This window comes from Apodemus sylvaticus, chromosome 2 (genome assembly GCF_947179515.1).
Source record: "Apodemus sylvaticus chromosome 2, mApoSyl1.1, whole genome shotgun sequence".
NCBI lineage: Eukaryota > Metazoa > Chordata > Mammalia > Rodentia > Muridae > Apodemus > Apodemus sylvaticus.
Genome location: NC_067473.1, coordinates 62740129 through 62759096, shown reverse-complemented (window position 1 = coordinate 62759096; position 18968 = coordinate 62740129). Strand labels below are relative to the sequence as shown.

The 18968-nt window shown below is 42.4% G+C and overlaps 1 protein-coding gene and 1 pseudogene across 7 annotated transcripts in view; both read right to left on the bottom strand.

Annotated features, from left to right (window-relative positions):
- Ubn2 (ubinuclein 2) overlaps positions 1 to 7929 on the bottom strand; it is a 90570-nt gene extending 82641 nt beyond the window's left edge. For all 7 annotated transcript variants that reach the window (XM_052173469.1, XM_052173463.1, XM_052173467.1 and 4 more), the window contains exons 1-2: positions 7193 to 7929; positions 1213 to 1305 (exon numbers count right to left, since the gene is read on the bottom strand). In XM_052173469.1, coding sequence (XP_052029429.1) covers positions 1213 to 1305; positions 7193 to 7618 — 519 coding nt within the window. In that variant the 5' untranslated portion in view covers positions 7619 to 7929. The remainder of the gene's footprint in view (positions 1 to 1212; positions 1306 to 7192) is intronic.
- An 8624-nt stretch (positions 7930 to 16553) lies between these two features.
- On the bottom strand, positions 16554 to 16955 carry LOC127677389 (FAU ubiquitin-like and ribosomal protein S30; annotated as a pseudogene).
- Between the last annotated feature and the right edge of the window lie 2013 nt (positions 16956 to 18968).

Below are 18968 nucleotides of genomic sequence, written 5' to 3'. Positions count from 1 at the left end.
CAACCATCTGTAATGAGATCTGGCTCCCTCTTCTGGTATGTCTGATGACAGCTACAGTGTACTTACATATAATAAATAAATAAATCTTTAAAAAAAACCCCTCCATTTATAGATATGAAAGCTGGGTCTTAAAGAGCAAAACTTCACCCAAAGGAGCACAATTTGCAGGCAAAGAATGGCCTACAACCTGATTCAAATTCCACTGTATTCTGATATTTCTCTCATGTAGACGCCAACAAGTGTCAACTCTAATTTGAGGTACACTTCAAGGATAACAGGAATGGCAAGTCAGTGAATACTGATATCCCATCTCTGTGAAGCATTTCTAATGCTCACAGAGGAACCAGAAATACAACCTCATTTCTCAACTCACAAGAGTAGTTAAAGCCATAAAATAAACAAGACATAGGAATAGAGCTTTCTATGGTCTGTTATATATTTTTAAAGTTGGAGAAAATGTTATATGAAAAATTATATTATACTTTTATAATATATTTATATTTTTATTAAAATAAGAATTAATATATTACTGCATGGAATGTAGGATATAAAAGAATATTTAAGGTAAAATATGGCATAAAGAAGTTTCATACTGATTCTGATCCACGGGACTTAGTACAGTCTAAAGCACTTAAAGTACTAGCTTAGTGACGCCCGCCTTTAATCCCAGCACTGGGAGGCAGAGGCAGCGGCAGAGTGAGTTCCAGGACAGCCAAGGCTATACAGAGAAACCCTGTTTGAAACAAACAAACAAACAAACAAACAAAGTACTCTCTTAAAGGGAGGAAGGCTGATAAATGCTATACTAAAAGAACAGTTCTCCACAACAGAGGTAGGGAGACGGGGTTAAAACTATACACAGCTGGATGCAGTTGCCTATTCTTAACCTTGTGTGACCATGGATCAGTCACTTAGAGACTCAGTCTCTTCACCTATAAATACAGCAAATATTATTTACCTTACAGTTTTTTATTGTAAGATTTGTTAAGCAAACTCTTTAGATTCTAGAAAGACTGACTATAATGAATGCAGCCCACTAATGCAGTCAGGACAAACCTGTAAAACTGTCTGGCTGTCAAAACCATTCATTCAGCTTCAATTTGTGAGATCAAGATAAGTAAGCAGTTGCTATTTATAGGCTCTCCCAACTAGCTGCACAGAGAAAACAGGCCAAGAGGGTAAGATTACCTAGATGAACATTATTGTACTCACATATTTCATTTCAAACTTCTTAGCCAACATTTCCACTTCTTGCCTCTCCTTATGCTCATCAGTAAATGGATCTTCTGTATGAACAAGTTTCTTCTGATTGAAAGGAAATGGGAAAGAAACACAAGTATTAGTACTACTCTGACTACACTGCCATGTATTAAGCATGTATCAACTATAGTTCAGTATAACTAAATATACATTTAATAGTATATCAAATAGATATTCTTAGTATTATATATTTCATAACTACATCCATTGTATTATTTTCAAGACTTGAATATATCTTTAAATTTCAATGAATCATTTTTCCTATATAAACAAATAGGTCAAAAGCATTAAAAGCTATTTTTTAAATGATGGTACACAGTAGGAAAGTATCTGCAGCTGACTTACACTGTACAGTTTTATCATGGTCAAGAAGTTAACAATCAAAATTGACTCCCTTTGAAAAATGATCCCAAATAAAGCAATTTCTCCCCAAGAATAACATTAGGTAAAAATGAAAACACACATTTTATTTTGATATCATCTCTAAAAAAGACCAATTTAGCCATTTAATATCCCTAAAAAAGGTATTCAATTATAGAATCAGGATTTATCGTGTGCCTACAAGTTATTACTAAAGTATCTGCAGCTGTACTGACTTTCTGCTGAGATTAACAACAATTTCTGTATCATCTATCTCCTGTCAATGGATATCAATCAAGGAATACACAAAGCTAAAAAGTGCAATATCTCATCATGGCTTCCTTCTAACAGTGTAGAATGAAGCATTGTTCAAAATGCTTCAGTTAAACACACACACACACACACACTCAGCAAGTCACTATCTACTTGTGCTGCATGGTGGGATGAGTGGCATGTGCACGCATGTGGAGGCCAAAGGGCAACTTCATCAGGTTGGTTCTTTCCTTGCATCTTCTGTGGATTGTGGGGATTGAGCTCAGGGTGTCAGTCTTACATAGACCTATGTATTTTAGCAGATGTTGTTTTATATGCATGTTTTTCAATGTATAAAAAGACTAAGAGCTAAAAGCTACTTTTTAAAAAATACTATTTTTATCTAATTTTTAAAAATTTACTTTGAAAGTAATCTAGTTTTGTTGTTTGCCTGTTTTGTTTTTTGGGCACATGTAGTCCTGGATGACCTAACTTCCTACACAGACCAGGATGGCCTCCAACTCAGAGCTCCTTCTGCTTCTCTGTCCTAATGCTGGAATTAAGTGTGCACAACTAAACCCACCTGAAAGTAAATAGTTTAAAAAGTTAAAATTTTCAAATGAATGTAGCAGCTTTAAATAATTAAAAATGAAAGTATATGACAACCACGACAAAGACCTGAATTTGGAACTAAGGCACTTCATCCTAAATATAAAGACTGACACACAAAACCAGCCCAAAATATGACAGGGAAACATGGACAGGATAAAGGCAGAAGGGTTCATCCTCCCCAGCACATGAGAATAAAGGGAAACTTCTTAAGATTTTAAGGAGTTGATTTTAGAATCAAATTTTAAATGTAATAATAAATATTTATAGACTTATCCTACTTGGCATTATGAATGAAAAATATAAAACAACTCAAGGTGAAACAAACCAGCCAAATAAGACTGGTATGGAAAGTAAGCATTAAATAGGGTATAGCAGCCATCTGAAGCTAGTGGAACTGACTGAAGTAATCAGCACGGTCCCACCCATCACTGTGTCGTCCAAAGGCTAGGTCCTTATTCTGAGGGGGACTTTTACTGAACTCAGAGTCTTTTGCATGCTAGTCAAAAGTTCAACCACTGAGCTTTACCTCCCACCCAGCCTGACTCGTGTAAGCGTGCATGCGTGCATATGTGTGTGTGTGTGTGTGTGTGTGTATGTATATATGCACAAAGATTTATATTTCTTTTAACTAATTTAATTAAACTAATTAGTGTCATTCTAAATGTTTTTTCAAGACAGAATTTCACTACACAATCTAGGCTAGTCACAAAGTCACAATCCTGCCTCAGTATCCTAATACAAAGAGTTATCACCACCTGCAGTGGTGGCGCACGCCTTTAATCCCAGCACTGGGGAGGCAGAGGCAGGCGGATTTCTGAGTTCGAGGCCAGCCTGGTCTACAGAGTGAGTTCCAGGACAGCCAGGGCTATACAGAGAAACCCTGTCTGGGGGCGGGGGGAACCACCCCCTCCAAAAAAAAAGAGAAGAAAAAGAAAAAAAAGAGTTATCACCAGGGCCAGTGTTCTAAAATAGTTTCTGTACTTAATACAGGCATCAAAATCTATCTCTTGTTTATATATGCTCTATAAATTAAAACAGACTCACTTCTCCTTTACAGTTAAAAACAGTGTTAGCAATCCCAGTACTCAGGAAGCTGAGGTATGAAGTCTGACAGAAATTTGAGGCCAACCTGGCCTACACAGTGAGACCTTCCTTCAAAACAATAAACACCCACAAAGAACCATCTCTTTTTCCAATAAAAACTCAAGAGGAATCTCTCCCACCCAGGTGAAACAAATTGCAAGTCACCCGCTCCCTATGTGTGCCTTCACTGTGACGAATTCTGTCCTTTGATCCTTTCCAGGTTTTATCCAACAGATGCAAAGGAACACCAGAGTTCTATAACAGCGCGGGCAGCACCACTATTATGCTTTTTCTCTTACAGGAAACACTTAAATCATTTTGTTCTCAAATGAGTACTCAGGTCATCTGATTTCTTGGTTTGTTAAGAATTGAACTTTTTTCTTACATCTTTGCCATAACCAAAACATACATCATAATGTACTCTTAGCAGCAATGGTAAACAAACTGATCTTCAGGGCAGGGATGATTCCAATGTCTCAGGCACCACCTGAACCACAGTTATGGCATAAATACCACAAAGGAAAAAAATCAAAGGGCTGACCTAACCTGCAAGGTGATTTTGCTTGTTAGAGTTAGCCAAAATATACTTTCCTTCATAAATACAAAAAATTCCAACTGTGTATCTGTTAGTTGGGATAGCACACTTCATTTAGCAGGTAGGAAAGGGACTTATTTAAATGTACCCCAATGCTGATGGTACTTACACATACTGTTTTAAACAGCCCACAGCTACCAACTTTCAGTAACAAATCTTGTTCACTGACATACAGCTATTTAAAAATTGAGATTATTTTTCTAATTTGACTTAGCATACTAAGGTACACTATTTAATTATAGTAACTCAAAATTAAAGTTACTTTGGATAAATTATAACTCTAAAAATAAATTAATCTGAGCCAGTCTTAGTGGTATAGGGCTGTAATCCCAGCTACCCAGAAATCTGAAACAAGATCATGTATTCAAGGCCAATATTGGCTACAAAGTAAATTCATGGCCAGTGTGACCAACTTAAAATTATCTTGTCTCAAAAATAAAGGATGGGGTGTACTTGGAGTCAGTCAATAATACAGCATATCCCCGGCCTGGCATGTTCAAGACCCTTGGCTTCATTCTCGGAACAGAAAAAAGGACAGACTTCCCAAAGGAGGCCATTTTGGGATCATCACTTTCCAGACATTCTCCAGTCCGTCAGTCTCCTAGGCTCTCTTTATAGAACCATCACAATCCACTTACAGAAGTGTGATTTATATATTCTTAAGTAATATGTTAAACAGGACCAATCATAGGAAAATGTGGCAACTTTTCCTACAAAAGTATACTACATTAAAAAACAATAAATTCGCCTGGCGTTAGTGGCACACACCTTTAATCCCAGCACTTGGGAGGCAGGGGCAGGAGGATTTCTGAGTTCGAGGCCAGCCTGGTCTACAGAGTGAGTTCCAGGACAGCCAGGACTACACAAAGAAACCCTGTCTTGAAAAAAACCAAAAAACCAAAAAAAAAAAAAAATAAAAAATCCCCCCCCCCAAAAAAACCAAAAAAACCCCAATAAATTCTTTTGTGGAATTACAAAGAAAAGATATATGGTTGAATATATAATGAGAAAATCGGACCAATAAATCCCCAAATTGATAGTATCTATGAAGCAAACATAAAAATTAAACCCAATTCATGTCCCATAGAATATAAAAGTATAGTCATGTATCAAACATGGTCAAGAAAGGATCACATACACAACAGTAAATACCACAAAGCCTACATAGCAGGTTAAATATAAGTACAACATATCTAAAAACAGATTAAAACACCTAGGTTAGCCTGGCAGGAGGGCACACACCTTTGACCCCAGTACTCAGGAGGCAGAAGCAGAGGGATCTGAATTGGAGACCTGGTCTACAAAGTGAATTCCAGGACAGCTGGGGCTACACAAATCCTGGTTCAAAACAAAACATCTGAGTTAGTGTAGGTACTTCCATATATTTACACTAACTAGCATTATGTATTTTTACCTAAAAATGGCTTTTGTCTTTCTGTTTTATTATACTTATTTGTGTGTATGTGTACAAATTGCAGAAGATGGTTCTCTCCGTCCACCATGTGGATACTGGGGATGGAGGAACTCAGGTCTTCAGACTTAGCAGCAAGTGCCTTTACACCTGCTGAGCCATTTTGTCACCCACTTTTTGTTTTTTGTTACTAAGTGGCCCTGAGCTCTCCTCTCCAGCCTCCAGAGTGCTGAGGTCTCAGACTAGCATGCCCATCTACAAAATGTTTTGCATCTGTAATTTATGCAAATTGTAAAAACTGTATACCTACTTATATTAGCAAATCAAGGATAATTTTTGTTTTGGAAAATGCTCCAATTTAATATACAAAAAGATGACATTTACATTATAAAAACAAAAGGAGTTATGAATGAGTTGATCTACAGGACAAAATATTATGTGGAAGTGACCAAAATGGTCTCTATCCCTAAACAATTCGATTTCTCTGAAAACATTTAGTAATGATAGCCACACAATACTTGTAACTAGCCATCAAAGGGTTATCTGGCACAAAATGAACACAGACTAATGATATTATTCAATGTGAGAATTCTGACTAAAGAGTAATCCACTGCAACAACAGAGTTAGCTGAAAGGAACGAATGCATTCTGGAGTCCATTAAAAAACCCAGCCTAATAAAGAACACAGTCCCTAAACAAGAGGGCAATATCCGTCTGCCTGCCTCTATCTGTCTCTCTCTCTCCCACCTCCCCCTCCTAAAGATCACCAACCCACAACAATAAAAATTACAATCATCGACAAACCGCTGTCCTAATCCCATTGTTCCCTTAAAAGCATACCGATGTATTTTCCTAAGTGTTTTTTTTTTTTTTTAAATTCAAAGCGAATGTTTTTTCCATCATTCTCCAGAAAACCACAACGGACAAAATGCTCCCATTCGAACTAATGAGAGCCACTCATATAATATAACTGGACAGCCACCGAATAAGACAGAAGACCTTTCTATTCAAAGACAATATGTACAAACTCAACACACACACACAGCTAACAATATTTACCAACGCAAGTGCAACCACATTACGAATCCACTTTTTCATTCCTAACGTGGTATCATTGGTTTATGAAAATGTTAATTTCTCTTAAATCTCCTTCAATCAAGGAAAATAAACCACCCGGCCACGAGCCCATCTCAGCAGCCCTGGCGCACGGAACAGCTGGGTTGAGGAAGGATGAGGATGAGCCGAGAAGGGGTCACACAATCTCTCCGCTTCAGAACTGGGGGGGCGTGTCCCCCAAGGTTTTTTTCGATTCCCTTCTACCGGAACAACAGATGGAAGTGCCACCAAGAAGCTAGCCGCACGGCTCGCAGGGCCTCGGGATTTGGAGTGGGGAACAGAAAGGAAAAGGAGGAAAAAGCTGAGGTTTCGAAAGGTGCACAGGAAAACCGGCTCGGCGCGGGGTGGAGGGGGGCCGAGCCGCGCAGCCCCCGCCCCGTCTAGCTGCCCGGCCCCCGCCACCCCACCCCCGGGGCGAGCGAAGTGCACAGCAGCCCTGGCAGGCGGCGGGGTCCGGAGGCGCCCGGGCTGTGGGGCGGCCAGGAGGGAGGGAACCTCTGTACCCGTTGTTCTCCGCACAGCAGCAGCTCCGGGTAGCTGAACTCCACGCAGCTTTCGTCCGTGGGGTCCTTGAGCACCAGCTCCAGGCGAACGGTTTCCTTCGGCGGTCGCGGCGGCGGCTCCGCCCGGGAAACCGACTCCCGCGGAGGGGGAGTCTGTAGGGGCAGCGGCGGCGGCGGTGGCTCGGGCCGCGGGGGCTCGCGCTGCAGCGCCATGGGCACCTCGGCGCGGCTGACCTCGCGCTGGGGGAGCGGCTTGTCGCGCGCTGGGGGCTGCGCGTCAGCGCGGGGGGCCGGCTCTGCCCGGGCCGGCTCGCGGTACGGCTGCGGCTCCAGTCGGGGGGGCTCGCGCTCGGCGCCCGCGAAGTCGGCCTCGCGTCGCCTCACCGGTGACAGGCTAATGAACGCGACTCTGCGCGGCTCCGCCATCCCCAATGTTCTGGCCCTCGGCGCTCGCTCGAGCCGGCTCTCGCCTCGACGCCGTAAGGCGTGCCTGCCCGCCTTTCCTTCTGCTCTCTGTCACTTTTCTTCCCTCCAGCACCCTCAGCTGTCCCCGTGGACGCCACCGTGAGTGCGAACCGGGTCCCTGTCCCCGCTACTACGTTCTGATGGGCTCCACCGCCATCGCCAGGGTCGCCGCAGCCGCCATGTTGGATCCCCCACATAAATAGAAGCGGGCCGCTCAGCGGGCGCATGCGCACACTAGAGACGCTCGCGTCCACAGTCGTGGCTGTTACTGTTTTCCCCTTTTCCTCTCAACAGACTGGAGGCCAGACAGCTCGGCGGAAGTGACGTCACAGATAGCTCTGTCTCCGTGGCAACGGGGACGCTATCTATGCTTTGGTTTCAAAGGAGGGGTTTGGGGTTCCCGGAGTAATTTCCTCCTCTCGCCCGGAAACCGAGGCACGCTCGCGGATCCCTTAGGGTGAACATCGCGATGTGCCTGGGACCGAGACAGTCATGGCGCCGGGTCCCGCCCGACATTGGCCTCCAGGTGTAGGCCCCGCGGAGCAGGGTTGTCAGCTGAGGATTCCAGGCCGACCCAGGAAAGGGGAAAGGGACTCGCGGCCCGGCTGCCAGACTTGCCGATCCGTTGTCCGGTCACCTGAGGTGTCCAGGGTAGAAAAGCGAAAACTAGACCCCTCCCGAAAGCGCCACGCTGCCTCCCACACTTCTTCCTAGCCGCTTTGCGCATGGCGGTGAGACGTTCAGTGACGCCCCTCAGTTGGGAAATTGAACTGGCAAACCAACAGTTCTTGAAGACTTGAACGTCTTGGCAGCATTTGGTGTTATTTTAGGGGACATGCTCGGTTGAGGGGGGAATTCATGGCTTATTTCTGAGTGGGAAGGAGAATTGCTTAGGTTTCGCTGGAACACCCGTGGGAAACGAACTGGAATTCAGATTTTAACGGACAAGAATTACTAGCCCCTTTTTAATCTATTCAGTAGAAAGTGAATTGGAAGGCTCCCTTTCTGCATCAAGGAAACCCAAGCTTGTTAATTGCATTAACTATTTTAGATGTTAAAGAGCTGAGTCAATGAGACGTCACAGACTTTGTTTGTTTGTTTTTTGTTTTGTTTTGTTTTTTGAGACAGGGTTTCTCTGTATAGTCCTGGCTGTCCTGGAACTCACTCTGTAGACCAGGCTGGCCTCGGACTCAGAAATCCGACTGCCTCTGCCTCCCAAATGCTGGGATTACAGGTGTGAGCCACCACGCCCGGTGTCACAGACATTTTTAATATTTGCTCTTCTATTCCTTACCAAAGGTGTACCAAATGGTGATGGAATGTTTACCCCAAAAGGTCCTGCTAGGTCTAAACCACGTGTGGAGATGCATGCCTTTAGTCTCAGGAAGATACATGCTGTTACATTTCAACATAGTCCACATAACTCCAGGTTAGCTAGCATTTCTTAACGGAAATGGTGGCACTCCGGAGCCAGGATGATCTCTGTGAGTTCAAGGCCAGCCTGGTCTATTTGGTTACTTCTTAGCCAGCCAGAACTACATAGTGAGACCCTGTCCGAAAAAAACTGGCAACAAGGAAAAAACCGAGGAAGATGATAAATTTTTTCTTTGAAATGCTGCAATATTTCCTTGACACTATTTTACCTCCATGATCCCTTCCACTGCGCCTGATTCTAATTGGGGTCTCCTATTTTGGACTGGAGTGACCTTTCTGCACACAGACTGTTTCTGCCATCTTACAATGGTACCATTGATGTTTCTGGAACACTTGTTGTTCTAGCATCTTCTATCTCCAACTGACGCAGCGTTATACCTGTGTTCAGTTTCTGCAGTTTATCCCAGAAATTGCAGTTTGTCCTTGAGCCAAGCTCTTCTGTAGATAACCTCTCATACAACATTATCTAACACTGGGTGCCAGCTGGGCGGTGGTAGTGCACACCTTTAATCCCAGCACTTGGGAGGCAGAGGCAGGTGGATTTCTGAGTTCCAGGACAGCCAGGGCTACACAGAAAAACCCTGTCTCAGGGGAAAAAAATTAAAAATTAAAAAAAGGGTGTTTTCAAATACTTTGAACATTAATGCACAGTGAGTAGAAGATTCTAATCGGTGGTGTAAGCTACTCAAATCAACACTTGGGAGGCAGAGGCAGGTGGATCTCTGTGAAATCGAGTCCACCCTGGTGACAGGGTGAATTCCAGGACAGCCAGATCTACATAGAGACACTGTCTGGAGAAAAGAAAATCAAGAAAAAAGTAGTTTCTTCCCTGTAACCCAGTGTATACACACCACCCATCCATGAAATTTAATCTATTTTACTAATATAGCATAAAGTAAAAACAATGATGGAGGTCAAAGGACAACTTTGTGGAGTCCTCCCCTTCCAGGTGGCCAGGCTTACATTGCAAGGGCCTGTACCTAATGAGTGATCTTGTTGGCCTAGAATTGTTTAAATGCTAATTTCTAGTTTGGAATATATTTTCCTACACAGACAATAATTATACAAGACTGGTTTGCTACACATATCTAAGCATAAAAGTGTTCTATACTTTTTCATTCTAAATGCTCTGTAGCAAGTTTAGATTGTGACATTACCACAAGTTTTTGTTTAGCTTGTCTAAAACCATATTACCATGTTTTCGTATCTATCAGAGCTGAATAAAGTTTTTATTTTATTTTGCTTTGCTCTTTAAAGCAGGCTCTTACTATGTAGCCTTGGATGACCTGGAACTAGCTCTGTAGAGCAGGATGGCTTCGAAAGCACAGAGATATATTTGCCTCTGCCTCTCCAGTGCTGGAAATAAAGGGTGCGACACACACACCTGTGATCCCAGTGCTCAGGAGGCAGAGGCAGGCAGATCTCTGTGAGTTCAAGGCCAGCTTGGTCTACAGAGTGAGTTACAGAACAACCAGAGGTATTGAGAAAAATCCTGTATCAAGACATATGTCACTACACCTGGTTTCTATTCCTTTTTCTAATAAAAAATCCTCTCTGAGCACAATTTGTAGTATCTTGAATAATATCACTAACACACACATGATATTGTCAAAAGTAGATATGCTTTAACCAGTGCATCCAGTTCTGTGAGTGTATCAAAGCTGTATTTTATTACATTTTGTTTAGGTGGGGGGGCTGAAATCAGATGACGATTGGCAGGAATGGGTTCTTACAGTTTGGTCCTGAGGATAGAATTCAAGTCCTTGGGCTTGGTGGCAAGTAGTACCTTTACCCACAGAGCCATCTAAACAGCCCGAAGAGCTATAAAAGTCTGTACATTTTTGTTTTTATCCAAATTAATTGGTGAGATATACAGGATTTTTTTCTTTTACTGGTTTAACTTCTAATTATATATCTTGAAATTCATTTTCAATGCCAACTCCTTCAGATACTTGTTAGTATATGTGTGTGTGTGTGTGTGTGTGTGTGTGTGTGTGTGTGTGTGTGTGTGTGTGTGTATACACAGATAGGTTTTTCAAGACAGGGTTTCTCTGTATAGCCCTGACTGTACTGGAACTCATTCTGTAGACCAAGCTGGCCTTGAACTCAGAAATCCACCTGCCTCTGCCTCCCAAGTGCTGAGATTAAAGGCATGCGCCACCACTGCCTGGCTTTTATTTTTTTTCTATGAGACAACATCTTTCTGTATAGTCCACACTGGTTTTAAACTTCCAGCTTCTGAGTGCTAGGATTCTAGGCAGGCACCACCATATGGCTTCTATTTATGACTTATTAATTTTGGAGTTGACTAGTATTTCTTGTGGCAGCCTTATGCTTATTTCAATAGTCTTTTTATAGTTTCTCAAGAACCCAATGTCACTTATTTTCATGTTTTTTCTGTTTTTTAGTTTAAGAATTCAAGACCTTGTTTCCTGAGCCTTAATACAAATCTAGTTTAGATAGCCTCTTTTACTTAAAAGTTAAAGTTTTAATCTTGGTATTATTTTTTTCTGTCTCTGATTTTATTTTATGTATTTAAAACATTTTAGAGCTGGGTTGGCTGTTTTGTGGCAGGATGTTTTGAAGCTTGCTGGAACTCCAGAGTTAAATCCCTAGCATAACACAGGAAACCGTGTTGAAGGTACAGTAAATACCTAGTTTGGTTTGGGTATTAACCTCTGCTTTATATCATCGTGATTAAAAATACACTGAGCTGGGTAGTGGTACACACCTTTAAACCAAGCACTTGGGAGGCAGAAGCAGGTGAATCTTGTTTGAGTTTGAAGCCAGCTTGGAGTGAGTTCCAGGACAGCCATGGGTACACAGAGAAACTGTCTCGAAAACCCAGAACAAACAACACACACACACACACACACACACATTCTTTTGAGTTTACTGAAGGAGGTCTTGGGCCTTGAGGTTAAGACTACGAGTGAGAATAGGCTGCCTGGGTCTAACTCTTCCTCTGTTGCTTACTATCATACACTCTGTGACCTTTACACAAAGTCACGTAAGCACTTATTTTGTGTCTGTTTCTCTCAGGTTGTAAAATGGGGATAACACATCATTTAAAGCACTGGTGTTGAGGCAGGTGAGTTGACTTACCTGGTAAAAATGATTGTACTCAAGCCTGAGGCCCTAGGTTTCATCCCTAAGACCCGCACGGTAGAAGAATAAAACCAGCGCCCCAACTTGTTAATTGGGTTAATCAATTGTGAAGTGTTTAGAACAGGGAGCAGTAAGTGGGACGTGATATTATTTTCTTTGTGGCTTAATGAGCAGTAGCTTTACTGAGCAGCCCGTGGGTCTTGAAGGGGAGGTCTGTTCTTTGGCATATGAAGCTGTTGCTTATTGCCAATAATGTTTAGATGACTGCGTTTTACTTACATTTTCATTTCACCTTTCATGACCTGACATTGTCTCTCATCTTGCTTTTCAAATATTGGTGCCTTTCCTTTGTTGCACGTTTGTAACCATCATGTTCATCAGGAAACAGAGCCTTTGTCATTCCAAGTGTGTCTCTTTGACCTGCTTAATGACTTTGACCGGAATCCAACCTCGTCTGGGGGCGGCACCTGCTCTCTATTTGCATTTTCCCAGTTGTACGTCTCACTTTAATGATCACGAATTGCTTTGTGCTCAGTAAGGGTAAGCAGAGATGGATTTCACTTTGTGATCCAACCTACCAGTCTGTTTGCTTTAATAGGTGACATAAACCCATATATAGGTTTGAACAAGAGGTATGGTTAGCAAAGGCATTAATCTGTCACTTTCTCCTCTATATCTTTCAAAAACTCCTTGTCTAGTTGCTTTGTTTTTGTATATGTTTTTCTGATAACTTAAGTGCTTTGTATTGTCGTGTAATGAGGTAAAGTTAAAATGGCCTTAATTCTCAATTTCTTTGGACATTATCTACAATATTAATGTTATTTCTCTGTATTTTTAACTTATTATAAGGTACACCCATGCCTGTAACTACATTTATCACCAGTATATGTCATTACTGTACTAATACTGTCTACCTTTCTGTCCAGAGTAAAATGCTGTCTTACAGCTTTCAGGTACATATACCCGTTGTCAAGTGGTGTTTTAAAAAGATTTAGTTGATTTATGTGTGTGAGAGAGAGAGTGTTAGTATGTACCATGTGTACACAGGTATCCAGAGAGACTATCAGATGGCATCAGATCCTTTTTTTTTTTTTTTTTTTTTTTTTGGTTTTTCAAGACAGGGTTTCCCTGTGTAGCCCTGGCTGTCCTAGAACTCTGTAGACCAGGCTGGCCTCAAACTCTGAAATCCTCCTGCCTCCCAAGTGCTGGGATTAAAGGCGTACTCCACCACTGCCCAGGACATCAGATCCCTGAGCTGCACTTTCATGCTGTTACGAGCCCAGTATCAACACTGGGAAGCAAACCCTGGCCCTCCAGTAGAACAGCAAGCACTGTCAACTGGCGAGCCATCTCTCCAGTCCTGACTTGTTTTTAAATCTTGGTTTTATTCCTTTTCTTCTTTATCTCTTGTGCTAGTTTCTTACAGATGCTAACCTGTGGTTTGATTGCTCATCTTTGACAACCAGGAATTTCCTGGGGAAACTGCTATAGCCAACATTCGAGGGGGGACCTTGGACTTGCCCACTGGTTCTGAGGTTGGATGCTCTTCACCACTTCATTTGATAATCCACAGGAGATGCCCGCTAAGGAGATAAACTGCTTGGGTCTCAGATGTCCTGCTGCCTCCTCAGCATCTCAGAACTATATCCAAGGAGATTTTGTGTTAAAATGTTGCATTTATCAAATATGCATCAAATGGGAAGATTTTGTATTCTCTTTGTCTGTCTCTCCATCTGCTCCTACGCCGTCTTCCCTAACTCTTCTCTCAAACACACACATAGCATTCACACATGTGGACACATCCCATCACCTAACCCAGTTGGATTCATCTTTGATTGAACAAGTGTTACTTAGTTGTTTTATTCTTCAAGATTTATTTGTATGAGTGTTTGATCTGCATGTATGTATGTGTTCCACTTACATGTCTGGTGCCCACCGGGAGTTCAGAATAAGGCATTGAATCCCCTGGAATTGGAGTTAGTAATGGTTATTGATCACCTGTTGGTACTTGGAACCAAACTCTGGTACTGTACAAGAGCAACAAGTGCTCTTGACCCCTGAGCCATCTCTGCTTCGGTTCTTGTAAACCATATAAATCATTTCAACAACTTAACTATGAAGTAGCACTATGTTTCCTTCCCTAAAGCTTTCTAATTGTTTTCTTCACTTTTCTACCTAACTAACATCCAAACTCTCATCCAAACTTTTCTCAGTGTGGTCATAGAGTCATTCTCAGTGTGGTCATTCACACACTCCATGAATCTAATCTTGAATGAATCTGTCTGGGAGCTGTATGTTGTGATGCCTGGGACTGTTGTACAGGAGCCCTGAAATCATGAGGCCCAGACTGGCATTGAATTCACTACAAAGTTAAGGTGACATCAACGTCTAAGATCTTTCTGACTCCCCCTCCCAAGAATGCTGGTATTATAGGAATGCTCCATCATGCTCCAGTTTGTACAGGACTGGGGGAATGGATCCCAGGACTTCACATATGTTAGGCAAACACCTTTCCAACTAAGCTATATCTGTAGCTCGTAATAGAGGCATAATGATTATTACTAAAAGTCCAACTTTAACTTTGTAGGGCACTACTCTTGAAGTTTGTACATATGCATGTACAGGAGTGGAGCCATGCATTTGTTTTGTGCTACTATGACATAACTGGAGATTGGGTAGTTTAAAAATAAAAACAGAAATGTGTTTTCCCATAGCTCAAGGTGTCTGTTATCTGGGGTCAGTTTTTACTAGCACCCCATCTTCTGCTTATTTTATTCCTGAGACAGGTTTTTTATATATAGCTCTGGCTGGTCTATAATTTGCTTTGTAGACCAGGCTATCCTTGAACTCACAGATATCTACCTGTCTCTCCTCAGGGCTAGGATGAAAGGTGTGTGTCACCACACCTCTCTTTCCTTTGGTTTTAAAGGCAAGCGTTTCTTAAAGGCAAGGGTTTCACGGGGTTGTAGAGATGGCTCAGCAGTTAAAAGTAATTACTATTGCAGAGGACTCAAATTTGGTTTCCAGCATCTACATCAGGCAGCACATAACTGCTTGTAATTGCAACCCCAGAGGATCTGATGCCTTTCTCTTACCCCCAAGGGCAAGATTCTTGTACAAACAGAGACATCCATATATACACATAAAATAAAAATGAAATCTTTAAAGGCAGGTCTCGTGTCTGAGTGACCATCAAACTTGTTCTATAGTTGAGATGCTCTTGAATTCATTATCTTCTTGCCTCCAGCTCCTAAGCACTAGGATCAAAGTGTCTGCCATCATCCCAGTGGCTTCTTGATGGCCTCATTTGGTGAAAGATAGGACACATGAATCTACTGACATAAGTTCTTTTCATAGCACCACTAGTCCATTCTTACGATATACTGACACATAAATATGGGTAAAGGCTCTGCCTACCATGCTTGTATCGGTAACTAATACCTGAGTTTTCAGTAATACATTGAAAGCAGAGCAACATCAAAATATTACTCTGTAACCCACTTTTCCAACTCAGCAAAGTGACCTTTAACTATTTCAGTAGTATACCCACTTTAACTATTTCAGTAGTATACCCACTTTTCCAACTCAGCAAAGTGACCTTTAACTATTTCAGTAGTATACTGACCTTTAACTATTTCAGTAGTATAGCTAGTGTACTATGGCTGCTAACAAATACAGGTAACAGTAATAATGGCTAAAAGTAATAATCTTACACAGTCAGAAAGCTTAAAATGGGTCTGCTTGGGCTAAAATTAAGTCCTCGGCAGAGTAGTAGTCCTTTCTGGAAGTTCCAGGGAAAAGCAAGCTTCTAGAAATCCTTGGCTTCTGGCGAGCTTCCTCCATCTGCAGAGCCAGCAGCCTTGGCTGAGATGTCCTCACCTTCTCAGACTCCCCCACTTGCACTCTTAAGAACCTCTGTGATTACATTGTGTCCAGCAGAGAATGCTGATAATCTCCCTAAACTAAGGCTGGCTGGATAGTAACTTTTTTTTCTGCAAGCTTTAGCACCGCCTGTGTCACCAGCCACAGGGAAATTAGAGTTGGCTGGTAACTTAGTGGCCTCATCCCATGCCAGCTCCTGGCTCTCTCCATCTTGGTGACCTGTATCAACTTCTGTGCCATCCTCCTGTTTCCTTTCTACTGTCCATGTTCATTTCAATTGTCTTTAACTTATGGAAAGGTCATTGCTGTAAAGCAGTTTTGTTGGATTCACTCCTGTTGCTGCAAGAACCTTTAGTATGTATTGTATAATATTCCACTCTAACTTCACAGAGTTTATTCCCTCATCTTTTTTGTTTGTTCGTTTTGTTTTGTTTCTGGGCACTGTGGCTTTATTAGCGAGGCAGGAGAGCAATTAGGAATTAGCATCAGAGCCCTTCTTCTTGCCAAAGGTGGGCACAACATTGACAAAGCGCCAGTTGTACTGCATTTGCCTCTTGGCTGGGCCTGTTCCTTCTTCTCCTTTTCCTGTTTGGTTACCTTGGGAGTCTGACCTCTCACTTTTCCAGCACAAGCTAGGGAACCATGAATTTTACCTCTCAGCATGTGGCCAGCTACTTCCAGAAGGGTCAGGGCCTCTACCCCACACTGGCCTAGGGTAGCCTCATCCTCCAGGGATGACCTTGTCAAAAAGCATGACTTGATCTTCAGGTGCAATGCCTTCCAGTGAGGGCACATGAACTTTGATCTGGGCCACTGTCTCCTGGCCGATCACGCCGAGGGTGTGTAGTTCCTGGGCGCAGATTAAGAGCTGCATGTGGGCTATGAACCTGAGAGCGCCCCTGCTGCTGCTGCCAGGAAGATGGAGTCAAGAGAGAGCTTATTCCCTTGTCTTATTCAGGGCTACATTGGTTGTTTTCAGGCTGTTCCTGGGCATAGTGGCTCAAAGTAGCATTCTTGTGCATATTCCTGGTGAGATTGTATAGACTGTGTCTTGGGCAAGTACATAAAAGAATGGGATTGCTGAGCTGTATGGTGAAGTTAACAAGTAAGACCATGCAAGTTCTTTCTTCTTCCTTTTTTTTCTTTGAGACAGGGTCTCTCTATAGAGCCTTGGCTGTCCAGGAATTTACTCTGTAGGTTAGTCTGGCCTTGAACTCAAAAAGCCACCTACTTCTGTCTCCAGAGTGCCAAGATTAAAGGCATGTGCCACCATGCCTGGCTCTGTATTGTTTCTCAAGGAACTCAAATGATCAGGAATTGTGGCTCAGCTGGGCCTGTAATCCCAGCACTCTGGGAGGCAGAGGCAGGAGGATTTCTGAGTTCAAGGCCAGCCTGGTTTACAGAGTGAGTTCCAGGACAGCCAGGGCTATACAGAGAAACCCTGTCTCAAAAAAACCAAATCCAAAAAACCAAAAAAACCAAAAAACAAAAAAGAAAGAAAAAAAATTGTAGCTCACACTGTGACTCTAGCATTTGGGAGGTGGAAGTAAAAGGATAAAGTTCAAGGTCATCTTTCACTACAGAGTTACATGAGACCCTGTCTAAAAGAAAAAATACAGTCAAAGTAAAAGAACTTAAATAGATAATGCCTCAAAATAGGCAGTCAACCATGGTGGCTAGTATCTGTAAATTAAGCATTCAGGAGGCAAAACAGGCAGATCTCTGTGAGTTCTAAGACCAGGGTCACATAGACCCTGTGTGTGTGTGTGTGTGTGTGTGTGTGACTGTACATAAGATATAATAAAGTATATCGACAGCCTTTTGCCTTCTTCCCTGAACTTAGCATAAACCTCCCTGGGTAGCCCTTAGGTCTACATCAGACATTTAGATTTTATTTCTGAAGTTTCTGATGCTCACAAGTATGCAAGCTTGTCTGCATATGACACATTCAAGATACACGTGAACTGATGGTGACGCCTGATCAATTTAATTTACTGTGTGCTCTAGAGTTAAGGGGTGCTACAAGCACATCACTGAGCTCCAGGTACTGCTGCTCTTGGACCATTTCTAAATCAGCAGGAGCACTGTTTGGGCATTTCTATAAAGTACATAAAATCCTGTGTTTTATAGGATAGAGAAGAAATGAGAGGTAATTGTCTAAATGCAATTTGGAGTTTGGGATATTTGGCTTCTGTGTCCGTGGACATCTCTGTCTATGCAGTGCACATGGCAGGATTGTGCTGCATGCTGATTTGGGGGATCTAATCTAATTGGTTCCCCAAGTGAAGCAGAAGGTATCTCATTTCCATGTCTAGAAACATCTCCATGGCCTTCCTGTGTTCTCTTCTTTTCCATATCTCCCCTGCATGCTCCTTTCTCACTCTGTAGCCAAGGAGGGCCTTGAAATACTCATCTTCCTGACTCTGCCTGAGTGCTGGGAATCTACATGAGCCACAACATCCAGCCCCATTACCTCTTTTTTTAAGATTTATTTATTCATGTATTTTATATATGCATGTTCTGTCTTCATGCATACCAGAGGGCATCAGATCTCAGTACAGATGGCTTGAGCCACCATGTGGTTGCTGGGAATTAAATTTAGGATCTCTGAAACAATTCAAGTGCTCTTAACTGCTGAGCCATCTCTCCAGGCCATCCCACTGTCTTTTAAAGAGATTAATCGTAATTATGTGCATGCCTGTGTCTATATGGGAGTGTGTGTGCACATGAGAGCTGCTGCTAGAAGAGGCTGCTGGGCCTCCTGGAATTCTGGGCAGTTGTGAGCTGACTGTGGGGTGCTGGGAACTGAACTTGGGTTCTCTACAGCAACATGTGCTCTTAACTGCCCCGCCATTTCTAGAGCCACACCACTGCCCTCTTGCTGTTC